This window comes from Ochotona curzoniae, unplaced genomic scaffold (genome assembly GCF_017591425.1).
Source record: "Ochotona curzoniae isolate NIBS_2020 unplaced genomic scaffold, NIBS_Ocur_1.0 contig_908, whole genome shotgun sequence".
Classification (NCBI taxonomy): Eukaryota; Metazoa; Chordata; class Mammalia; order Lagomorpha; family Ochotonidae; genus Ochotona; species Ochotona curzoniae.
Window position 1 is genome coordinate 19,832,645 of NW_024466607.1, and position 26,569 is coordinate 19,859,213.

General features: G+C 43.6%; 1 protein-coding gene across 3 annotated transcripts in view; it reads right to left on the minus strand.

Annotated features, from left to right (window-relative positions):
* Window positions 1-1,844: 1,844 nt before the first annotated feature.
* The window catches only part of ERC2 (ELKS/RAB6-interacting/CAST family member 2), a 628,330-nt gene continuing 603,605 nt past the window's right edge, over window positions 1,845-26,569 (minus strand). For all 3 annotated transcript variants that reach the window (XM_040994652.1, XM_040994651.1, XM_040994650.1), the window contains 2 exons: window positions 16,889-17,020; window positions 1,845-1,871 (listed from right to left, as the gene is read on the minus strand). In XM_040994652.1, the coding sequence (XP_040850586.1) occupies window positions 1,845-1,871; window positions 16,889-17,020 (159 nt within the window). The remainder of the gene's footprint in view (window positions 1,872-16,888; window positions 17,021-26,569) is intronic.

Here is a 26,569-nt window from a genome sequence, read left to right on the forward strand (position 1 = left end):
AGAGCATGAGTCAGCAGACAGCTAGTTCCAAGCCATGAGCGTGCTCCCTCAAAGGCCCACAACGCCTGGCGGAGCTGAAGGCTGCAGCCAACAACTCAATGCAGTTCTTCCAGGGTCTGTGTTCACAACGAGCGGGACTCGAGCTAACACCAAGACTTGAACTCAGGTACTCTGATGTTGGACAGAAGCACTGTCACGAGTATCATCCACTAGACCGCATGCCCACTCCTGCATGTCTGTGATAAATGGCTTCTTCCCTTAATTTACACTTTCCCTTTTCTTCCTTTGGATGCCAGTTAATAGATGGTGTCTCAGGTTTCCCCACCTCCTTACACTGACTGATTCACCTTTGGAATCACTTTGCAGTAGACAGCATTAGTTCTTGTTCCTTTACCCATGCAAAGGAGAAGAGACACGATATTCTAATACGAACACGAAGCAGGTTATACTGGCAGCAAGCAGACCCAGCAGGCATTATATATCTTCACTCTACAAAGACGTTCTATTTGAAAACTGGCCCCCCATGTCCTTCCCACAAGGGTAACAAGAGGATTAACTGGAAGTATGATGGGATAAGGTACAAACTGCCGCCTATGGGCCAAACACATGATTCTTGGTTAAGGTTTGTGTGATGTACTCTATCACGTTACATAGGAAGGCAAGACTTGGGGGCGGGGGTAAGGACGCACATGCTAAACTGTACCAACTCTACTGATTCCCCAGTACTGTGATTTTTCAGATTTAACCCATGAAAAAAAGAACTGCATGTTGAACACTGTCTAATCACCATGACATACACAATCTATGGCATTCCTTGTTCCAAATAAAATGCCACAAGCAATGTTACAAAGCGCAAGGTTATATTCTGGGTGACTATATGTATGTTCAATTCCAGGGAGCGTGCATCTTGGTGTTAGCCGGTCTGTGGCACACAGGACAGGGCATTTCCCAGCAGCACAAGTTGCTAGAGCTCAACGGTCCATTTATAAGCACATGGTGATTATGTGCCCCACTATTCAATTATAATGAAGATGGAAGTAAAGGACAGGCTTTTAGTACCTAAAAATCAGGTTTTCAAAGTCCTGGAAAATGCAAAGCAGTGTACGTAATTTATAACACAAAGTTTCACAGAAGCACAATATTTGGTAAGACAACAGATATGAGGCTACCAATCTGACCTGCTGGTAGTGACATTTCTCTCCTCATTCATTTAAATAGTTCTTTACCCATCCACCATCACTATGCCTTGAGCCTAGTGTTTCTTCCAAAATGCCATAGAGGAGATCTCATCATCCATTAAATGGACTTCTGAGAAATGACAGCTTCATGAATACACAGTTTTATTTTCCTTGTTCCTTGCCAAAACTTTTGACACAACCAGAAGGACATCAGAGTCACCCAACACTGGCAGCTCTGGCAACAGCAAGCAGTCGGCTGAAAACTATGACTGCAAAACTGTGACAAGGTCTGAGTCTACAACCATGTCTTAAGAAGAGTGTATAAATCCTAGAAAGGGCGCAGTGAATATCTTCAATAGCACAGAAACATTCTCATCGTGTTAAACCCAGCCCCAACAAGGCAGAGCAGTCATGTGGCTGGGGGGTGGGGTGGCAGGGAAGTGAGGGTAGATGGAGGAGGCTCTTGGGAATGGTCAGGGCATGAGGGCATTCCGCACTCACAGAACACGGCAGCAGACACATGGCACAGTCACAGACATCAGCGAGCACAACTGAACACGCACACAACACTAGAATGCATTTTTGTTTTTGTTTTAGAAAAAAATGATATAAAAGATGATTTCTCACCCCTCAAAACAAAACTGGAACTTTGGTTTACAGGCCCGGCTATGCCCATATGCCCTCCTCGTCATCCTGTGGCCGGCCCGGGGTCGGGGGTGGGGTGCAGAGAGAGGAGGAGAGCACCAGAACGAGAGAAGAGAAGGTTAGTTACACCATGATGCACTGTACAGGCACACTCATTGACACTTTGCTTTTCAATCTTAAAAGAACAAGGAAAAACAAATCTCCAGTACCTTAAGTTTCACATCACCAGCTTGTCAAATACATCACCCAGTTTTGTATCCATGGCAACCCCACACAAAAACATTCCACCCACCCAGGTCTGCCTCTGTGTCAGGTGGGACTACAAGATTCAAATTAGTCCATATTAAGATTATTATTATTATTTTTTTTTTTTGGAAAGCATGCGATCTGAACTGCATTATGCCTAAGGAGTAGATTAAACCTTTTAAGTAAGCAAAGAAGTAATTATAGTAATCAAATATCCTTAATTTTTCTTGACGTTTAAAGTATCAATAAAGGTTGAAGGAGAATTAAAACACACACACGTCCCACTCTATCGGCCTGGGTGGAGCAAACATTTTTAGCATGCGGTAATTCATGGTGGTGAATTACAAAGGATCAAACACGCTGTGTTCTTTTGACTTTTGTCAGGTTCTATTTTGCTCTCCACAGAGAAGAGGATGTGCATGCCATGGAATGATTACACATTTGCAGGAAATGATTATACATTTGCAATCAAATAAGTTTAAAAGAAACGAGAGTAAACTTCCAATTCAGTAGAGTGCTTGTAGAAAGGAAGTTTTGTTTAACTTAACATTGTGTTCAACTGTGGATAAACTGAAACTTATTTGGTCTGAATTCTTGTTGAAAAATGTTTCCAAAATGGCTCTGGTCACTTTTCCCCTTGGTGAAGTGGGTAGTAAGGCAGGCAAATCAAATCTTGGCAATAGAAGCATATCTATTATCACAAGGCCCTGGTGACGGCAATGATGGGAGCAAGTGGGTAAGGCTGATCCCTATCCTGCGACTTTTCACAAATCCCCAATAGAACCGCATTTTTGCCATGATTTCTTTCTCTGTTTTGAAAACCAGGGACAAGAAATAACAACTTGGAACGCTTTCTCACTATTTGCATCGTTATTGCTTAAGTTGTTAGAATACCAGGTGGAATCATATGAAAACGCTGCTATTTGATCATGGTTTTTTTTTTTTTTTTTTGACCTGGAAACAACAGCCATCTCAACACAGTGCAAATCCTGCCAAGGTAATTTTTATCTACTCAAGGATTTACATGTGTGGTCTCTGAGCTGACATTCACTGTAATTTCTTTCCTTTGTATGTCTCTGTCTTTTATTGTCAGTGTTTCAAAACCTGACTCTGAGGAGTGGTGCAGAGAGTTCACCAGACGGCAGGAGGGACCTGGGCTTCATAGTTACAGGGTCCCACATTGACTTGAGTCAATCCAATTACTGGTACGGACTCTGACTTGGACAACCCAGCATGAATTTTCACTTGGTAGTTTAGGTAGAAATATTCTGGCAGAAAAAGAAGGTACATTGGCTCATTTTAGCTGGGTCTTCTTCTGGGAAAATTATCTGGGCTTATTTATTACTCAACAATCTTGTAACTGCTCCTGGCAATTGATGTTCTTTTTCCCTATATGACCTGGGAAAAATGCATTTTCACATCCACTGTACTTCCTCCTCATCCCGGGAGAAAAGCAAAGTTGATGTTGCTTTTCATGTTAATGAAGATGGAAGTCTACATCAGGGGACCCTGGGGCACCCACAAATGGGTGTCCAGGGGTCTTGCAAGTTCTTGAAATACAGTGCAGAACATGGTAGGTTATGTGTGTAAATATAATTGCCTGGATGGAGGCCTGAGCTTTCATCACAAGGTTCTTGAGCCTCCAACGTTGCTGTGGTAGGAATACTCGAGGCATAGAGAGATGTCAGGATTTGCCAAAGTCACAAAAAACCCAGAGGCTTTCTCTTCAAGTTATTGCCCAGCTCCTGTTGAAGGCTTCCAAAATGGGCTATAAAGGAACTTTCCTTGCTGAGCGGTTGACTTCATCTTGCATTTTACACTCAATAGCATGTATACATTCAGTGTGTTCCAAATCCACTCACACAGGGTTTTAACTTTTCAAAAATTAGAAGACAGACAAGCCACTGCTGCCCAAATCTGCTGCTGTTTTCTTAACAGCAAAATGTGGTCTAATGCAAATCGCTTTTAGCAAATTAAATATATTAAAAAGTGGCAATTAATTATGATTGAAACAGACAGGAGTTTTAGCTTGAAAATATACACTGCCAATATCACTACTGTTCCTCGTCCACCATAGGAATAAAAAGGAGCTCCCAGATGTCGAGGGTTATTAAAAACCAGATGTTGAGATCGACGTCTTGTATGCTGGTGAAAAAAGTAAAGAAATATGACAGTCCAACATAAACTTTGCTAACATTTCACATGGCAGAAATGTGGATAAATTCCTTTCGTGAACTCAAAATATTATGCATTTTTAAAAGTTTTTGCTTTTTAAAACTTTCTCCAAGAAAAAAGAAAGGGAAGTGGTGGCCATTTCTGGTCTCTCTAATCTTCAAAGCTTAAACATGAATTGACCCTCATCACCCAGTGATTTGGGCCAGGGTGGGTGTCCGTTTGGGGAATGAAAGCCAAAAACACAGGAGCTGATCAGAGAGGCAGCTCTAAGTCTTTCCAACCTCGGCAGCTGTTACTCTATGCCCCTGCCCATATCTGGGTCAGCAAATACTCATTTGTTCTGCAACCTTCCCACACAGAAATGTAAATTGAGGAACCAAGGATTTAAAAAATAAAAAGATAAGCATCATTTCATCCCAAACTGTATGCCAAGTTACTTTAAAGTACACAGGAGTTTTAAAATGCATCTGTGGGGGCCGGGAGAGTCTATTTCCTTTCCTTGTTTTTCTGTTTTCAGACAGGCTCTTGTGACTTCCGTGGATGTTGCCTGGTGTCTGAGTCCTTGTGTGTCCTTTCTGAGTGAATGTTCTGCCACAAGTTGCCAAAATGTCTGTGCAGGAAGTAAGTCTCTGGCCCAGCAGTCATCCAAGTGCTTTGGTGCACAGTGTTTGAGGATGGAACCTCCAAGAAGAATGGAAGCCCATGGCAGAACGGCCACAAAATGCAAAAAAAAAAAAAAAATCTGAATAGAGGGGGAGGAAGACTGAATGATGCAACTGTGGCTACTACATCTCTCCGTAGCTCCAAGGGTAAGGGAAAGGACATGAGGCCTTGATACAAAGTCCTGGAGTCACACATATGGGGGGCCCTGCTGGGTGCTCTAAATATTGAAAAAGAAACAAAATTCCTTTGAGCATGAGCTATTCACTGCAACTAGGTTGAGGACAAGATCCCAAACCAAGGGGGATGTGTCATTGTTGCTGAGACAAGAGACTTGTTACTGCGAGGGACATTTATGAGCCTGAGCAATGATGCTCTGAGGAGGGATGCCACCAGCTGATGTGAGAAACAACCCAGTGTGAAGTCTTCCATTGGTCTCTATTGGGAACAGTCAAGTCCAGCCAGCAGGCAACATGAGCCCATTTCTGTGTTGTTATTTGTTCTTGCTATTCCTTTTTTTCCCCCTTTTCTTTATGCAATTCTCTTTTGAGTTGATAACTGGCTTTTTCTTAAAGTTGGAAGACTAGGTTCCTTATGGGAACCTTACTGTCACACCTGTCTTATGGAGAGGAGCTCTTGCCAAGAGCCCCTTGCCTTTTGCGAACCCAGCCCTGGTCTCTGCCAGAATGTCCAGCCTGGCTTCCTCACCCGAAGGGGCACACAGGATTATCTTGGTTAGATTTTGGTCTGATATGGCCAGTCTTTGGACCTACCTCCACTGCTGTTCCAGGACATACCAGATCCTCTGAAGTTCAGAGCCCTAGGTCTCTACAAACTTTGGCAGCACAAGTCATGAAGGTGGTATCACAGGGTAGGATCAACAACATGCCCAGAACCTGGGTGCGACCAGGGCAGATGTCCCTGGCATTTCTAACTGCAAGTTGGCCAGACCCAGGAAAGACATTCGTGTGTGTAAATGGCAACAGCAGATTAAGGTGCGAGCCTAAGGACTATACTGAGCCTTGGAGGGCAAGAGCATGTTTCCCTCCTTTGGTCAAGTGGAAATTTTCCTTCCAGAGACTGCTCATTTAATGTCTCCTGCCTGCTGGGATGCTGAGCTCATGGACAGCTGTCTCTGTTGAAAGTGAGGGGGTCCAGTGTGGCTGTAAAGGCTCACGTGACTGGTATCTGTTACAGCCTGTGGGACACATCTGCAGTCACGTTTCCCCCAGAGAACAAGAAAAGTTCTAGCCAGGTTCAGGTACCTGCTTCCTGCTCTGTTTAAATATAAGTTTAACTTATTTCTGATCTGGTTTAGAAAAGAGCCAGCACATATTAGCACCTTCACCAGGTTGGACAGAGTGCTTTTGGCGTTTCCTCGTCTCCCAACAGTCCTGAAGACACAGGTGCCAGAAGGCTTTCTATGCAGATGTGTGAAAACCCAGCGAGGGGAAAGAGGTCAGGCAGTTCATCCAAGGACACCTGGCCAGGAGCTGTGGCGCCAGGGTCACATGCCAGTCTGTTTAACTCCAGAAATACACCTGTCTCACCCTACCACTTGAGTTGGGAAGCCCCAGAGAGACGAGCTCGTCCTCATCCCAAAAGGCATTAATTCATCGGTTCTGCTTAGCTCAATTCTGCAATAGTTTCAGCTCGGTACTTCCCTCTTGCCAAGCTGTTCAAAGTCCTGGTTGAAAGGCTGTGTCCCTCTGGCTCTTGGAAGAAAGCAGTCTTCACCTGCAAATGGAAGCTGCTTCCAAAGACCTGTCAGCAGATTTTAAGATTCCCCAGGTTCAAGGCAGCACTTTCTTAACCTGCAGAGTGCCTCACAAGGTCTTCAAGATGCGAACTTGAGTAACCAGGTGAGGCTCTTGCTTTGTTGAATCACTGGACTCCTTAGTGAGTCCGGCACGTTTCAAGATTTGAAATGTGACTAAGCTGACTAAGGTTTGCTCGGGATGACAGCTCCCTTCGCCTGCATCAGCCACACCCTGGGATCATTGCTCCACTGCCATTTGGTGACAGCTGGCCTTCACTGGGTTGATTGGCATGACAGGAGATGTCCACACTGGGGCACCTGTTCACCTAGTCAAGATCCCACAATGGCAGGGGAGCCGCTCGGGATCTCCTGTGATGCCTTTGAGAACATTTTAGGAGTTCTGAAAGATGGTTGCTTCCCTTCTCAGGTGACACCGTTAGGTCCTTGCTCTTTTTTTTTTTTTTTTTAGCATCATCATTTGGAAATGGAGGGAGACTTGAAGAAACTGACATTCAACATTCTCGGGGCAAGACCAATTCTGGTAAATCACTCCTTGGGAGAGAACACTAGTCCTCTAGGTGTGGGATACAAGAGCCCTGACTGAGGATGCAAACGCTGGAAGGCTATACCTTAGCCGCTTACATTGTTTGGGAGTTCAAAGTCAACATCTGCTCAAAGCTGAGGCTCTGCCAGATAACCATAAAAGAGAGGGTGGGAGTGAAGACAAGCTTCACTTTGCTCTCTCATCCGTCGGTCATTAACACTTAGCTTTGTTAAGCACAGTGAAAACTGTGTTTTTAGTAGAATTCTGGTTTTGCCATTTCCTGGCTGGTAGGCCACTGAATCTCCTAAGCTTTTTCTTTCTTCGTTTCCTTGGTTGTTAAAAAAAAAAAGAAAGAAAGAAAATGGGGTCTCAGGGTGGCTTCACTCCTTTGTATGGTTGCTATGAATATTAGGCTAGAGAATGTAAATTAAATTATATTGTAGATGCCGCAGATTTTTAGGAATATAACCAGGGTGATCATTCCTGCGGATAGAACTGAAGTATTTGTTACTGTTGCAACACTGGACTTGACACAGCACTAATGCCAGTGGTTAAATGGTGTGTATGGAAAGGATCGAAGAGTACATAAAACTGTTTGTAAATATTTTAGCATTGCTGGCCTGTTCAAAGCTAGAGTTTATTCAGATCATTAGTATACAGAAGCCAAAAATGAGATTTAAAACACAATTATTTCATAAGTGACGTGGCTTTTTGCAACGGCTCACAGAATTGAGAATGCGTGCAGTCTATGTTTAAAAGATATTTCCAATCCCTTTCCCCTGCTGTCCCTTTATCTTTAGAGAGCTGCAAGTGCCTGGAGTGTATAAGTCAAACATGATCCTTACTACATCCGTGCAAAGAAAAAAAAGAGAGAGAGAGAGAGGGAGAGAGGGGGCAATGGCGTTTAGCAATAGAAAAGGGATGTGTCTGCTTCCCAACATTTCAAGGTTGGCCACCTCCTTTCAATGGGGGAGCTGAAGTGATGCCTCTTCGACAAACGTGACTGGATTAAAGCAGCACGCTAAAAAAAGACTCAAGCATGGATGCTACCCGGATAGGTTACAGCTCCAGGCAGTGCAGGGCAGGCAGTGCGCAGAAACCACTGCTGCCTCAAAATGCTAGTGCAACAAATCTCCTAATGAGAGGCTAACACCATGAACAAGGTGTAAAACGTAGCCAAATCAGTATTAGAACACACACACACATACACACTTTACCCCCAAACAGAGTAAGCCTGGCGTTTCGAACGGCCTCAGACCTCCTTGAAGGAGAGATGTGTTTCTAACGGGGGGGGGGGGGGGCAGCTTTGTCTTCTTCCCAGACATAAAGATTTTCCCTGGCAGGGTTTCTCGGAGTGTGTCTTCCTGTGTTTAGATGCAAGCAATGAACATCATGCCCAGATTAAGTTTTGATCAGAACCTGCGCGTCTGCACACACAGCCACCCCACTGCTGTGTGCCACTGCCCCCTGCCTCTGCCGCCGCCTTCATGGCTGAGTGCGCCTGTGACGGCTGTGGGGGGAGGAGGCAGTTAAATATCCACCACAACAGCATTGCAGACATTCGCCCTTATTTCCATCTCCACCTGTGGCCTCACAGAGAGCCACAACAGGGTCATTCCTGAGCTTTTGTTCTGAAAAAAGAAAAATGAAAAAGAAAAACCGAACAGGTCAACTCGCTCCTCCTGCTTCTGAATGCCATCTTGTTTCTCTTTTTGTGGCTTTAGAGCTTTCCCAGGAGTCTTTGGGGGCGAAAGGAAAGGTGACATCAATGCTCTATTCCCATCTTGTGTAATTTATAAAACGCAGGTCTTCCAATGTATTCTAGTTAAAAGAGGCACGGGAAAAGTGGCACAGCAAGTGGCTCACGACATCAACTGTTTGGAAATCGTGGGTTCTATTACTTGGGAGTGGCAGTGATGGAAATTTCTGGACCTTTCTCCTAACAAATAAACTTCAGTATCAGCAAGAGTTTGCTTCATGGGTTGCTTAATTTGAAGGCTCCATTGCTATGATGGGGCCAAAACTCAAGGGTTCTTATGCGAAGTGGGCCATGAAATTAGACTAACAATGCAAAACAAACAAAACAATACTAAAAACAAACAAACAAAAAAGGCAAAAAAAACCTACCAAGGCAAGCTTTGAACACACTAACTTGGATGGAAAACTGGCATTAAAAACTAAGGCATACGATTATTCTTATTTAAAAAGTTTCTATTTTCTTTCTTTCTTCCTTGACTTTCTTTGGATGTTCCATAACTTTACATTTCTGAGGTTTGATATATGGTGGCTGCTTTTGCTTTTATGTAGGGAACATGAAAATGTATTTACATGCACATACACATATATATGTACTGTATATATAATACATATTCAAACATGCACTCAGGGGGAAGTTAGGAGAGAAATTTCTAGTTAAACATGATCTTGCGAAATTCTTCCATATGTGGAAAAGTCCTGAGATCATCTGACATACAGCGGTACATGCGTATATACACACAGGACGCTGTGTATACATTTATCCCACATTCATTTAACCTCAAAACATAAAATAAATTCTTTTTTTCCTCCCTAAGCAAAAGCTAGGAATAACAACTCTATATACAGAATCCATCTTCTAGGGGCAATGGAGCAAGTTAAACCCCTCGTCTTGTGTGTTAGAATTCAAAGGGCTGCACTGGGGCTAATCTGTTGGTGAAAGAGCAAGGAGAGCCAGACATCAATCTCCAGCCCCTGTCCAGCATCTCAGAGAGATGGCTGGGATGACTGGGGGAGCCTACAGGGCCTGGGTTGGCTGTCTGACAAGTCCTAGGGCCCGGGGCTGGGCTGCTACGACTGCTGCTTTTTGCACATGGGCAGCAAGACTCCACCAACTCCTTGTTGGCTAAACAGAAAATCCAGGGACCAGAAAAGAGGAGGGGAAAGAATGGCAAAGAACAGGAGCGCCTAACCAGAGAGACAAGGGGCAAGAAACACAAGGAGGTGTCACCTGTCTTCAGGCACAATTTCAATCAGGATCCGTTTTCTGTAAAGGTGGCTGGGAACACTTCTCCTATTGGGTGGCTCTATGGGACAGACTAGATCTGTCTAGTAATAGGTATACATAGGTATACAATAGGTATATAAGACTGGTATGTATAGCATGGGTGGGAGTGGGAGGGTGAGAGGAGAAGACACCTACCTGCCTTTATTTTCTTTATTTCCTGTTCAACTTGTAGGGAAGAGAAGGCAAGGTTTAAGATGAGCAATCTCAAGACTGTGGATGCTGGCTTCCTCCGGTGCAGCGCACAGGTACAGTTCTCTGGGTAGTAGCCCAGCATCCATATGCAGAATTGACATATAGATTGGCACGCTCCATTGTGAGTTGGGTCACTGGGATCATTTTATTTTGTTATCAGATACAAACCCATGAGTATCAGTTGGAAAAGAGGGCCAAACTGAGGCCTAGGTGCCTTATCAAACAATTTATTTCATGGCTTATGACAAAAGAGCTTGTATCACAGGCAGAACACTATGGAAGCTTTTCAGCAGAAAATGGACATATACGTTCAGTGCTCTGAAATGTATTGAGTGGTGCAAGCTAACATTTCGGCAGAAAGCCAACACATGGAGGGACCACACAGCAACCAGGAGCGGCAGGGAAAGAACCAACGATCACTATTTATATCTGCAGACAGATTCTGGAAATTGCCAAGTGGAGTGGGTATTATTTAGGATTAGGGCAATCAATTTTCTTGGGCGAGATCAGTTGAGCAGACACCCTCAAGTTAAGAGTACGAAAAGGAAAACCAAGCCTCTGACGGAGGAAGGTCACTCCCTGAAAGAACATAGGACAGCCTGGCTGAGCCTACGACAAGCCCTTGGCTGGGTGAAGCATCTTCTTGTACTTACTGCTCTAGGGACCTGGCTTGTTCCAGGCCCTTCTGTGTGCAAAGGGTCATGGGTGAGTGAGCAAGGGAATATGGGTCCTGCTAAGTTCCTGCCAAGAGCTCCCTGTGATCCAGAACAATTTTTTTCCTGCTGCACACCAGCCTCTTCCCTGCTCTGGGATCTCCCCAATGATTGAACAGTGGTGGCAGAGTTTACATACAGGCAGCCTTGTTTTCATTGGCACAAGGATAGCAGAGAAGCAGGTGAAATGGGGGCCTGGAGGCAGGGGGGAAATGAGAGGCATAAAGTCACAAAACTAGCAATAAAGTTACAAAAAAGTAGGCAAATAACAGAAATGATGAGATGACATTTTAACCAAACCTTTGAAAATAAACCAAAATAGGAAACAGTTCACAATTCAGTGGAAAAATAAAAGCACACGAGTAATCAAGAAAAAGTGAGATGAACAGAAAGCGCATGTGATCTGTTTATGTAAATCAAACATAAGTGGTTACAAAGACATAGCCATGCCAACATCCAAAGAGGTTTGACATTCATATACAGAACTCAAGACTTGGGCTTTCATTTTGAGCCTGCTGACTTTTGGGTTTGTGAGTTTGGGTCATGAATGACCTCTCTAGGTTCCAGCTTTTGCATCTGTGGAATGGAGATGTCTCCATCCACCATTTGTATTTCCCAAAGGTATTATGCAAACAGTTGAATAGATTTTCACTGAGTGCTTGCTATGGGCCAGGCACTTGTGACTGTGTGTTGTAACCCAGGACAAAGAATAGAAATATAAACTAGAATTCTACCAACTTGTTCTGCAATCATTTTAGTAAGAATGTGGCTTCATACTCTGGGACTCTGAAGCCCTCCTTTAGAAGTAGGAGTTCTATAAGGTACATAGGAAATTTGAATTCTAAATAGGTTAGGAACATCTGCAAGGTGGAAATATCTCTTGGGATCCCCAGCTTCTGAGAGTGAGCACTTCCATTCAATGAAATGGGATGAAGGAAAAACATTTTCTATTCATCTTCAAAAATGGCCACATTTGAAAGTACTTCCAGAAGATTGTAACAAAAAAAAAAAAAGAAAATGAAGTTCAAAGGTAAGTTTAATTTCATGCTTAAAACATTTGAAATCCATACCTAGTGCTTTTATAATCTGTATTTTCTGTGGATGTTTTTAAAGACCTTCCTAGGCACAGATTTCAAAAAAATGTTTGCACCCAAATAAACTTATTTTATACTTCCTTTATTTTCCATTGACATTTGGAAGTACTCCCTTATTCTGGGGCCTTTGTCATTCCTGCCCCTCCAAACTAGAATCAGTATGGTAGATGCTTTAACAAATAGAACTGCATCTTTCACAAGATATAAGCAATGAGATCTTTAAAGACCCAACACCCAATCCAGTATTGAAGCAGTGTGGGTCCTAGATGCAAAAAGGATAGCCTGAACAGTACTAGGCATGTTCAGCTGGTGTGTCTGTCCAGTCACAGACTCTGCTTTTCCTGATGATGGGGTTAGTCCACATCCAGAAACACTGCAAGGAAATGAATAAAATTTGACTTTCCCTGGGGCAGTCAAAATTATAATGACATTGCTACAGATGCAAGCAGGAAGGCATGGCATTACTGATGTGCTTTCAAGCAGGGAAGGCCAATGTTTACAGGAAATAACAGATGCTGCTGCTGGGGACCGTTACAGAGATCATGTAGCAGAAGCTGAGCCTCTCCTGGCTTTGTATCATGAACCATGACTGTGCCTATGATACGTTCCCCTTACTCCTTGGCCTTTATTGTTTCCTGGGAAATGTTTGTTGTCTGCCCTTGTGACCACTTCTTGTTGTGAAGAATTTCCTTGGTCATTACTGGGATTTCTCTACATGGATGTATTTAATGACTGGGGCCATCCCTGAGAGTTAGGGCACCAGCTACTAATTGCCCCTTGCTCCAGTAAGGCAATAGATTATCAAATGTCACTTTGCACTTCTCATTCACTCATTACAGTCACCTGCAATCTTGGAGAGGCTGAGTATTGATCACTATCCTTAATCCTTTGGGACCTCATCCTTAGTGGATTCCCTTGGTTGAGATCTATTGAGTTCTCGGGGGGCAGGGATAACTCACTGTCAGGTGCTACAGCTTTTAGGAAGGGATTCCAGAAATGAACAGAAGAGGCATATTCACTTCCTGCCATGTAAAGCATATAAAAGGGAACTGAATAAAAACTCCACATTCTGATGAAAACCACTGCTAGAAACCAGGTCAGTCATGTTTCAAATTGGGTAGTCTCTCTTTTCACCTGATACTCAGAAAACAATATTTCTCAGAGCACAGATGTTACTAGAAAAGAAAAAAAAATGCCCATGATCAAATAAGTCTGGGAAATGCTGGATTAAATAAAATTGGAGAGCTTTCTTTCTTATAAGACTTTTTAGATCCTTTGATCTGCTAATTGCACCAGGATGCTTGAAGATAGAGTTTAAATATGCAGCATTTTCCCAAAATTCTTCACCCACTGAATCTTTCTTTCAAGACTTTTCTCACGGGACTAATGTCCTAAAAGTTACTTTGGGAAATGCTAGTCTAGACTTATAATATTTGGTTTCAATTTCTGTCAAGGAGAACACAAAATTGTAGTAAAGGAGAAAGAGACAGGGGGAAAAAAACGGAAAAAGAACATAATTCTGCAAATATGTGGCAATACTTGAATTTCCTAAGGAGAATGAATTGCTCTGCAAAAGGAGCAAGTGACTGATTTTTCATATTTCTTTGTTTCTATGTGTTCTGATCTCTTAACCCAGCCCAAGAGGCAGTGTCAGCACTGTGGAAGTCCATTGTCCAAAAGAGTTACTGGTCAATCCTTTTGACTACAGGAAGACCAGGGTCGGAAGATTCATGGGAAAAGAATCAGAAATCCCTCTAAGAGGTTTTTCACCTTTAAGTCAGCTTAAGCTAACATGGATACATTTTGGACAGCTCGTTTAAATCTCATCCAAATCAACCCATTACTAAGACTCTCACGTTGTCAGATAATGATATAAGGCAGTCATTTTCTCCTAAGTAGCTTGGCTCCATACGGTTTAGTAAATGTGGCCTCTCACAGCAATAGGTAGGGTTTGTAATCAACTGGGAAATCAACTTCTTAGCACTTCAAAACTGTTTCATTCTAGGATTGAAATGTACAACAGTTCATATAATGGCATACATCTTGTTGATGACTGATTTTCAAAATCCTTTGTCCAAGTCTTGGGGCACTTAATTAAAAAGAACATATTATCCACAAGATATATCTATCTTTATCACTGAAGCCAAACTAATCTTATTCAGGGTTCTTAACTCTCACCCAGTTGCAAGGATTCAAGGAAAGGAGCCTCATGACCTTGTTGACTTCAACTGACATCCACAATGGCATTTCGCCCTCACCGTCAAACCTACTGCAGAGTAAGTTCCTCGGTCATGGGCCCTTAACTTACTAATAATTACCCTTTATTTATCTTGTTCTGATTGACATGAGTCAGGAAAGAATTGAACCAGACATCCCAGGATCTCAATTCTTGTCCTAGGACCAAATAACAAACTTCTTGGAGGTAAATGCTCTGTGTGGTCCATCACACTCTTCCCCTAGCTCCACAGAGTGGCTGGCATGGAATAAATGAGCTGAATGAGATTAGGAGCTGCAGTGAGTTCATCTCCCTCTAAGGGTCTGGGTTTCCCATCTGCAGAAGAGGAAGGGGCCACCTTCCTTCATTGCTGTGCATCAGTTACAATACTCCGTGGGATGGAGGATGTGAAAGTTAAAAACTATCACCCTCCGCTAACAGCACCAGTGACAGAAATACACGAAAAGCCTTTAAACCATGCCTTGGCCAGACACTCTTCAAGAAATGCTAACCCTTGCAGGGAGGGACCCACCCCTTCGTAATCACAAGCTCTAGTGTCTATGCACACAGAGAAGAGGGTCAGCCCAGGAGGTGTGACACTCTTGTTTGTGACTACAGATTTCTGGAAAAGTAGAATGAGATCATTTTTTGGAAAGCAGTACTAATTGCAGGGCAGGTAAATCTGATCTGGTGACCCACTGTCAGCAGGTGCATTGGTATTCCTGTCTCTAGGATGGGATAAAACAGCCTGCTATCTCAGCAGGTCTTAGGGGCACCCGCTCTTTGATCCAAATCCTTCTTTTGTTCCTTACAGAGTTCTCTGCTTCTGTCTCCCTGGGGTGGGGGCTAGGGGTGAGAAGAATCCCCAGTGGTCTTCTAGTATGCATGGCTCAAAGGAACAGCCCGGGGAGGGGGGGGAGGCGGGGAGAATTGGCAGCCACCCCTTACCATGACCAATATTCACATGGACTTGGCACAGAAGAATGGCAAGGAATAAAGGGCAATATGCCAAGGGCAGGGACCAAGAATAAGGGTAAAGACACTAAACTGGCAAGTACATTGGTGGTGGTGTGGGGAGAAGGAGTAAAAACTGAATAAATCAAACCAAGTCCAAGCAAAAACACAGACATATAAGATGTCATAAAGTTAATCTCTCTCTCCACTTTCCAGATCTCCAAACAGCCCTGTTTTGAGAGCTAAAAGCCCAGGCTGCTGCCATTCTGCACTTGGCCTGAGAAATCTGCTGTCCTGTGTGAACACCATGTGCAGTGATGGGGTCTCTGAGGGCAAACGTGTCTGGGTGTGAGGACTGGCCAAAGCTAGGGAGGATGTCTGGTGGAAGCGGCCTTACACATCCAGGGAGGGCTTCCAATGCTGTGTTCTGTCACAGGTCTCTCTCGAGCTGCACTCCCAGCAAAGGATCTTAAAGAAGCACTTTGCACTTCTCCCCTGGGATGCTCGTGACATGAGTTATAAAACGGAAATACAGTTATGTGAAAAAAAAATCCATAACATTTTAAGGAATTGAATAAATTCCTTTTCCCCCAGGAAATAGTTAGGCTTCTTTTCCACACAGGGTGATTCCAACAAGCCCTTCCCATCCTAAATCCAAAGGTCTTTCCTCTATCTCCGTGGTCCTATTCCTCTATCTATCTCTCACACCCTCTGAAACTTCCAGCCTACATTACAGCAGGACTACCTGACAGAGACATCATAGCGCAACAAAGGAAGACATACGGTTAATGTTGACTATGTTAGCCGGAGAGTTTGTACACAATTCACACTCGAGGGTCTTAATACCAGAAAGTGTAAATGGTTTTTGCGTTGATGGGTGAGTGTGAGTTTCACAGAAATCCACAGGCGGTCTGTGCTTGGGTCGATTCATCTTTCCATTTGCTTTCCTTCATTGAGGTAGAAGACACAGTCCAAAGCAAATAAACCACATTTTTTTTTTGACTTACTGGTTGAAATGCCAACAGAAAGCGTTTCTCTTCCTGTTGTTTCTCTCCACCATTAATTTGCATCACTAAGGAATTTTCTAGGAAAACGCTCAACAAACAAGGCTGCACTGGTTGCCAAGCATATAGAAACAAAGTACTGCCTTTTGAAACTCCAAAGAGACATTCCAGAGTAACCCAGCATTAGAAACCGAGCCAGCAATACACTACCTATCTATGAAAGAAGAAAGAAGGGGAGGAAAGAAAATGCATAACATAAACAATAAAAGACAAAACCTTAAGAGAGGAAGGAGAAAGGAAAACATTTAGATTCCTTGAGTGATGGAAATAAATACCAAAGCTATTAGTTTCAGTTCAAAGAACATATCACTTTATGCTGTTTATTATTTCTTGAGGATTATTTATTTTATCTTAAACTATCCAAAGGGTAAAAAGGGTCTTGGAGGTATGCGGCATTGAAACTGACCTGGTCCGGAGAGGGCCTGTGATTGGAATGCTGCGACCTCCCAGGAGATCGATGGTGGTGGTGGTGGTGGTGGTGGTAGTGGTGGTGGTCTTCGCTGTAGTTGTCTGCCATCAGCTTCATTCGGTTCTGGGTCTGAGTGGAACAAAAGCCAGAGAATGGCCCATCAGGAGCTAGAAATCCAGCCGGTGAGACTTGGGGCATCATTACAGCACCTGTGGGTCTCTCCTTTGGCCCCCCAATCCAGAATGTGTCATTTTTAGTCACATAGAAACTTAAAGAGGCACTGTAACATTGTTCTAGCTATTCCATTACATCTGAAGGTGTCAACATATTTGTTCCTTGGACTCCCAAAGGAGGAAAGAAAATGGGATGTCTTCTAGGGTGCTTTGCTTTGCATGTTATCAAGCATGCATGGGAACTCCAGAGTAAGGCTGCAGCCGCAACGTGCTAAGGGTCACATGGTACACTCTAGAGCAAGCCAGGGAATGAAACCCTGGAAGAAAAGGTGGGGAGGGATTGGGTGGAGACACAGAAGCACAAATAATGGTTTCACAAGACAAGGCATAGCAAGTCCTTTTTGAAAAGCAACAATACTGATGGGCATGGCTGATTGCTATGATGACGTCTTGGGAAAGAGCTCTCCGCAGATGTTTAACCTGATAATATTCCTTGTGGGGAGTGAATAACAGGATCCAAGTTCAAGGCACAAGAGCTGATGACTCTAATTTATGTCCTGTGATTTCTGTCATATAAAGCTACTTGGTGTCACAGTGATGAATTGACCAGAATAGGTTCACAGACTTAGAAAAATACTTCTTAAAAAAAAAAAAATAGGGCCTGGCGAGATGGTGTAGTGGTTAAGGTCCTCGCCTTGCACTCCCAGGATCCCATATGGGCGCCGGTTCTAATCCCGGCAGCCCCGCTTCCCATTCAGCTCCCTGCCTGTGGCCCGGGAAAGCAGTCAAGGACGGCCTAAAGTTTTGGGACCCTGCACCCTCGTGGGAGACCCCGAGGAGGCTCCTGGCTTCGGATTGACTCAGCTCCAGCCGTTATAGCCTCTTGGGGAGTGAATCATCAGACGGAAGATCTTCCTCTCTGTCTCTCCTCTCTGTATATCCGCCTTTCCAATAAAAATAAAAACAAATCTTTAAAAAAAAAATAAATAAATAAATAAAAATACTTAAAATCATCTTGCTGAGAAAGACAGCAAGTGTGAGTTTGAGGGGTGGACATTTTATTTAGGAGTTAAGACATCTGTTAAGATATCCACAAGCCACATTGGAATATCTGGGTTGGATTCCTGCCTCCTGCTCGACTCCAGCACCCTTGCTAAGGCCAATCCTGGGAGGCAGTGATAATGCTTCAATTAGTTGAGTTGCTGCTGCCCAATGGGAGAGCTAGATAAATGTCTGGCCTCCTAGCTTTGACCCTGGCTCAACCCTAGCTCCTATGACATTTGGGGAGTCAGTCATTGGAAGGGAGCTCTTTCCATCTGTCTGTCTCTCTCTTTGTCTCTGTCTCGGCCCCTTCCCAAAACAAACAACAACAACAACAAAAAGGTTTTGTGGATAGGACAGTTGGTTTCAGGTCCTATTCCACCTCTTGGCAGTTTATGTGGTCTAATGAGAGTTGACTGTTAATGAACCTCTATTTCCTCAATGGGAGTCATAATATCTTCATTTCTGGGTTTCACGTGGGGAGCAAATGATAGGGTGGATTTCAGTCTGGTACCCAGTAAGTAATGAATTGCTAGAAAGCATCACTTGGCATCATTATTACTACTGAATCTGCTGCTTCCTGTGAGAAGCGTCTCCTTGGTATGTGCCATTTTGTTTGTCAGCAACGCTTTCTCTGGTCCCCTTCCTCACTTCTTAATACACACTCTGCCTAACTCAGGTTTCTCTAGGCTCCTTTGCCTGACTTCTCCCTTGAGGCTAAGTGGCGCCTGCCTCCTGCCAACAGGGTTCTATAACCAGACTTGTTTGTCGGTAGATTTTGGCCTACTTTTTTTTTTTTTTTAATTTATGTTTCATGATACAGTTGCATTGGCTCAGAGTCCTCCCCTTCCACCTTCTCCATGTCTTATCCGCTCCCCACCAACTCATTCCTCCTACATTATTACAATAGTATAGTACTCCAGCAATAGTCACAAGTCCATCATTCTGCTGTTTCAGTGTATCATGACATTGCAGAGTGCCTATGGCCTATTTCTTTCATCAGCTTTCCCTTCCCAGAATCTAGTACAGAGTCTTGAAGGTGTGGACACACAACACTTGCTCCCATAATGAGCAACGGAAGGGACGAAGAGAGCCATGAATGTGACCGGGCCTCTAATCTCAAAGCTGCACATTTGTTTTCATTAAGATGGTTGCTGAGGTTTGAGGACACCTCATGAATTGCCATGATAATCCCATTGGTGGCTCAAGATAACAATAAGTCATCGAGACCTAAAGAGACAGAGAAGTCAGGGCCTTGTGGGAGCTCTGACCAGCTGAAATTTGATTACATAATCATCAGTAACACTCTGATAATAAAGGCAATGCTGGAGAAAAAGCATGCATGCTTGTCGTATTTTTCACATACAATCTAAGTTGTTCTGAAAACTTTCCTGGGAGGAATTGTTCCTATCTTCATTTGGCACCAGGAAGAGTCGTGGATAGATTTTAGGCCCCAGAGTTCCCTTTGTGACATTGAATAAGGAGGTTTTCTGGTTCTTCTAATTCCCAATCTCTAGGGTATGCTCTTTGCCTTGCTGTTAGCAGAAAACAACTGCACAGGTAGAAATTGCTTTCCCATAAAGCTTTGGTTCTGTTAAGTTTTGGAGACACTTCACATCCTAGCTCTACCTGCCAAAGGATGTCTCATGATTTACTCAGCCCATCTTTTAAAATGTGTACAATATTTGAAAGATCCCAGAGTAGACATAAAAAATGCATGCATATGATAAAAAAGACACTAAAAGCAGAGGGAAAAGGTCCACTTAAATATTAAAAAAAAAATCCCAGGCAACCTTTGGCAGCTGATAGCATTTCCATCTTTCACTTGTCCACTTAATGTGTCAGAAGACCCAATGGACAAGTTATGCCTTGTGAGAAAGAGCAGGTCAGTAGGACTGCTGCAGAGCAAGCATGGAGATTCCCTTCAGTCAGTCTGCCCTTGGACGTGAAATTCAGCGTTCACACCTAACATTCCAGTATGGTAACAGGAGCCTGTACTTTTGAACCTGTGAACTAGTAAGTCTGGAGTTGTTTCTTCTAAAAAAGAATTATGAGTGCCTAAAGGGAGCTGTGAGATCTGCTGTGGACAAGGACGAAGGGACTCGTGCGGGAATGAACGATGGAGACTAAATGAACAAATAATAACTCTGCTATTATAAACATCATAATGTCCTTATCCTTTGGGGAAGCTCCTGTGATTTCATAAGATTACTTTCTTACCAGTGACAAGCCCAGAGTTCCCTACCTTTGAACTGTATCCCATAAAAGAATGTACAAGCTAAACAAGATGCTATATGCAGCCCTAAATGTGTCTGCTGAAATGAGGTGTTAGAGAGTAGGCATGTCATGGGATAAAGACTGTAAATGAATGATGTCATCTTTCCAATTTGGTGCTGAAATATAAATAAACCACGTTGTTCATGTGAATACCAGATCTGGGGGAAATGTACACAGAGCAATTGTGAACGGAAGAGGCTTCTTTTGATTAGTCTGGGCTGCAAAGAGAAGAGTGTGAAGCAGAGATGAAAAATGAGAGTTTGGTCTGATACTCTAGACCATTTTTATTTATCTTGAGTGTAACGTATCCCTTAAGCTGTGACCGATCTCCAGCAGGCTGGTTGCTGGTGTCCATGCCTACAAAACAGTTCGGTCAACCAGTCCTGTTCCTTTAACTGTTGTTGAAAATGGATCGCTTTTTGGTTATTATTATTTTTTTAAAGTCTGCCCTACCTATCCTCATTTCCACTCAATTGTAATCAATGGTTTAATTTCTAACAGTAAATGATCTGAAAGGATAAAAATAACACTTTCCAATGGTCAAGTGCAGAAAAACTGCAGGAGTGGTTTGCCAGGATTGGGATAAGGATGCCACTTGTTCAAGTAACTCTCAAACACGCTTGCAGGTGATCCCCCATGTAACAGTACATATCCATGCAGCCATTACAAATGCCCAAGGTCTTACAGCAGATATCCTGGGCAGTCATAACGAAAATCCCAGGAAAAGTAACAAGAGAACTGGAAAGACAGCTATTCCACACAGCACAGCAGTCAGGACCTGGGACTCCTTCAATGATTTACTGAAGCTCTATTTTATTCCCTTTGCAATATCAATGGTGACTGAGGCCTTTGACTAATCGCGTCATAGTCCTTTTTCCTCTGTGCTGTCATGGCCACCAAGATAAGTCTAATCAGATTTCATTTTCTGCCTCCTGTTTATTACTTGGTGTCTGCAGAGCTATTGCCTCCTAATAGCCCGCTTCTTGCCCCCTTGTCTCTCACTAAACGCACTCTGCATCTAGAATCATGTGAGGCACCTGTGTTCCCTGGTTTCAAATTCTTGTGAAGTTCTAACTGCCTTCAGGAAAACAGCCCTGCCCCACAATATGGCTGTCAGCCCTTTGCCACTGGACCATTGCCTGCTTATCTCTCTGGCCTTGGCTCCCATTCTATTCTGCTCCTCCTCCCATCTCGGGACATGCAGTTCTCTGTTTCTGTCATGCACTGAATTCTCTATCCTTTAAACCTAAGTTATACACATTAGATGTGCTCTTAGCGTCAACACCACTGCCCGCACACACGCTTCCCAATGCACCTCGTCCACTGGTTTCCACAGACCTATATCTGCCTCTGACCTCCTTCTGTCTCAGCATTTCTCTGAAAGCATGCTAAATAATTGCGTGTGCACTCGGCCTTCAGCACCACAGCACTGAAGTTGCCTCAAGGGAAGCACTGTGTCTGCACTACCTTTGTTCTCATACCTTGCAGAGCCCAGCACATAAACACTACATATGTGCCAGGTGAATTTATTCATTTACTCACAAACGAATAAATGGAGAGGGCACAGGCTTCTTTAGAACAGACGGGAGGGGCAGATACACAGAGTCCACCACATTCAGGTGAGTTACTCTACATGTCTCTGTTTCCATTTGTTTATTGTTGTTATTTTTTGGGGGAGTAGGGTAAGCAGCATAAATGTACAGTTTGGGAACAATTGGAAAAGGCGAAACTTGACTTTTTTGAGAAATATTTTGTTCCTGCGTAAATTAGACCCAGTGAAAACCAACTCCTCGATTACTCACCTCATTAAAACTAAGGGGTTTGGGGGATATTATTGGGTTCATTTCCTCACTATCCCCTAACCTTTGGAAGAGCAGGGGCCTTTGGAAGACATTAGTTAGTGCCAAAAGTCAACCACGGAAAACAGAAACTTTATCCATTAACTAAAATCCCTGATGAACACCATCTGTGAGAAAGTGCTAGATATTTCATCTCTTTTTGACATTTCTGAAGAGTTTATCCAAGGAGCTCTTGAAACAAAATGAAAATCCTTGATTGACTAGTAATAGACTCAATAGCTTAATGGCAATATGTAGCTATAAAAGTGTAATATTAAAACTGCCTTTAAAATATTTTAGCAAGGTGGCAATAAGAAACTATGCTTTGATCAGTCATCTGGATCAGGTTAACAATAAAACCTGCATGAATATGGTTTAAATAAAAAAATATATAATGCAATTTGTTGCCATGGGATATGGAGATAATACTGTACAATAGCAATTACCGTCTTCTCTCAGGTTTTCTATTTCGTTTCTTTCCCACTAGGGAAATCCCAAACATTCAGAACGATTTCACTGGTCTTGTCTCTTCTTAATCAGTGCAAAGTGAGCAGCTTTTGTCCCCAAGTAGAAGATGAGGAAATCAGACAATTGGGCAGAGAAGAGGAAAGGGATTTTCCAAACATCTACAAGGCTCACCACATTGGCAACGAATCCTAAATGGAGTAGCATCTGTGTCCCAATGCTTGGTTCACAACTGAAGAATCAAGAGAAGCGGGGGGATGAAGGAGCTTTTAGAGGAATGAGGTGAACTGAGGAAACTTATGACAATAAATAGGAATCAGTATTGTCCAAGCTTCTACTGTAGATGCTGCACTGAAATTCATTCTGCACTTACTGAGTATCTGTGACAATGATGACTCTTCGAGAGGATCAGGATTAGAAGCTCTCTTGACAGGTGCAGAAAACCATCACCAAACACGGGTCTCTGACTCTAGAACCCTAGGGTAGTGGTATAAAGCTGAGCCCCAACGCACAGGGCTGACTGAGATAAAACACAGGGAGAGGATGAGAGAGAAGATACCCAGAGGCAGGAGAGAGTCCCCTACAGCTGAGGACCAGGGCACCACATAAAACATAAAATGGGCCAGATGCTCTTTGAACTAAGATGTGAAAATTAGGAAGAGTAGTTTGGGGACAGTCCATGGTATACTAGCTCATTTAAATCAGCTTGAGAGAAAAAAACAGGTGAACGAGAGAACCTGAACCCAAGACACAGGACGGCATTGTGTGTGCACATGGGACTTTCTTCATTGCTCCATTGGAAGTAGGGAGACCAGGAAGTGTATTTGAGATGATAATTGATCATATTTCTTCTAAGAACCTATCAACTTGGGGCATTCTGCAGGGAACTTAAGATAGAACCAAATCTGCCAAACCGTGGTAGCTCTGGGAAAATGTGCCAGGTTCTTTGCAGCCATGCATCTGGATATATCTTCACGATCCATGGTCACTGCATTAATCCCACCTTGAAAATCAGTCTGATCTCCTTTTGTTTATCTTTCCTTCCTTCCACAGTAGATCCATATCGGATCATCGATGAGACTCCCCCTCCCAACAACAAAAGTGCCTCCTTTCCTCCTTACTAATATTAGTAGACACTTGGTAGACTCCCATGGGGGTTACTCACTCACTACCTTTATTTGACTTTATGATATGAAGGTGTTGTGTAGCCTAATGCTTCACCCTGGATGCCACCAAGAACTTGTATGCACAGTGCTGCTATGTGGCTGTCTTCCTACCTAAAATCCCAGCATGAGTCTCTGCCAGAATTTGTCCCTTGGTCCTGAATGCAGACTTGGTCAGATAATAAATGCTGGCAAACTCATGCTCCTAGAATAATCCCCTTAGCCTGCAAGTCAGGTACATGGACAGTATCCTGGCCCTTACTGGGACAATGCTACTTTATGCTCCAAAACTTCCCAGTAGGTCCCAAGCCCTAAGTAGGAAGCCTCACTGATTCTACTGGGACGCTCTCACTGAATGCATCTTTTATTGCCTTTTTTTTCTTCCCCATTTCACTTTTCCATTATTACATCATGTTTCTTCAGACTGCTACTCAAATAACCATGGTTATGGGATCTATTCCTTCCAAAATCTCAGCTAGAACCCTTGTGGAATGATTCACAAGCCAGGATCTAACTTCTGCACAGGACGGACACACCTGTGACTGTCAGGTTGCTTCCCGTGCACAGTTCTTGGCATTCCACATCAGCCCAGGTGACAGACTCACTTTCCCAGGGGAAGTAACACCCTAAGGATGAAATCTGTCTCTGTCAAATATTCACTCAGAGACTCTGAACCCTCAGCAACTGTATTGTCAAATGGGCACGTAAAGGAAAACTGCCTTGAATACCAACCAAAACCACACGGGCAGGTGCTGATCTACTGTCCTTGGTCATGGCACATAATTCCATGGGTTTTCTTTGGTTTTGTCGCTTCTTGCTGAAGCAGGGGGTGGGGTGAGGATGGAGGTGGGAGATGATTTTGTTAACTTACTTCCTGCTCTTACCTTGGATCCCAAGGGACTCCCTGAAGGGTGTGGCCCGTGACTGAAGCCAGGGACATCACTCTCTTCTGTCCCCAGATGGCCACTGCAGCCATGTGGGGCAGATGGTTTAGGGAGACAGTTCTGCTTCCTCTCCTCACAATATGGGAGTAAGGATCCTTAATTGCGCTGTGAGATGCAGCCACCTGCTATCATGGATGATGACAACCACTGCCTAGCTAGCCCTAACAAGAGTATACTATTGGAGATGTTCTCAGACTGCCAGGCCCATCAACCCTTCTGTGTAGGCTACAGTGAGCCACTGTGTTCACAATCTTTAATAGCAACCTTGACCACAGCAGAAATCAACCTCAGCCCAGAGTTCTTGCTGCACACATGAATTAGTCTCAAATATCAGTCCCAGTTAGGACAGTTATCCCACTTAACAGGTGAAGAAATGGAGGCTTAGAAAGACTGAGGCTCACCCAAATTCAAGGACAGGTGGATCCGGGACTCTGATCCAGGACTCTGACTCCTTCTAAGTAACCACTGCATCTTGTTACATTTATAAGGACCAGCCCCCTTGGTGCAAAAACTAACACTGATGTGGAAACAGGGTCTGATTCTCCAAAAAAAGCAAATCTCTAATCAGAACTTTAAAAAGAAATACTTCCATTTTTGAATTTCTAGTTTTCTGTGAAAACAATGAAACAACCCTAATATGAATTCAAAAGTCCACATCCACACTGGCCTTCAAGAATCCAACCAACACGCTGGTCTTGAATGCAGGCTAGTGCATCAGCAACTGCAGACAACCAAGGAATTTCTATCATCCTGAGCACCACTGAGGTGCTGGAGTCTGGGGGAGGGGAGGCCCTAGAAGTTTCCACAGCTAAGTTACTGAGTTAAACGTAGGTCTGTTTAATTAAGTAGTGGGCAGCACATGCTATACTTAGCTTTTAAACACTTGTAAAGTCCTCTTCATTCATTTATCTTACTTGTCACTGACAAGCTCCTCAAGGACTGTAACAGTATGCAGAGCATGAAGAGCCTGCGTAAACAACGCATATTTTATGTGGAGTCTAAACTGTTTCAACTTAGAGTCAATAGAGGGTCCCTGAAAAAGGCCCAGACTCTTGCACTGAACGGGGAAGCATTCTTTGCACCAACTTGAAATGCCACTCTTTCAAGCCAGAGTAGGGAAAAGACACAAAAAGAATAAAGGAGACCTTGGAGGGAAGCAGAGAGGGAGGGAAGAAAGAAGAAAAGAGAGGAGGAAGGAAAGGAGGGAGATAAAATGGGAGGGAGGGAGGAAGGAAGGAAGAAATGGAAGAAAAAGAAGAGGAAGGAAGGGAAGGAGGAAAAGAGAAAGGGAGGAAAAGAGATGGGTAGGAAAGGGGGCAGAAGGAAAGAAAGGGAAGAAGGAACAGCAGGACGGAGGGAGACTGAGGCTGGAAGACAGTGGGAGAGGAGAGACAGAGCATGCTACTTGCAGGTTTGGGATGCAGACTCTAAAACTAGGCTGACAAAGAAGGTCAAGGTCTGCATTTGACCCAGCAGCATCCTGGGGCAAGGATCAAGGGAAGCCTAGACACTCAGGGCCAGAAAGAGGAGTCATCTGAACAACCTCAGAAGCCAGATAATCCACAGGGAACACAGGGACTTGCCAGTGGTTACATGCTCACTTGAAAAACAGATTAGAATGAATTGTAACAAGTGCTTCCAAGAGAGGACTCGGAGAGATGATGTCTTTGGACCCGTGAAACATGGTGGGACTTCCCTTCCAAATGCCTGAAGCTTTTAAGACACCATCTTTAGAAGGAAAGAGCCAGGGTGGATGAACTGGGTGTGGACAGTAGAG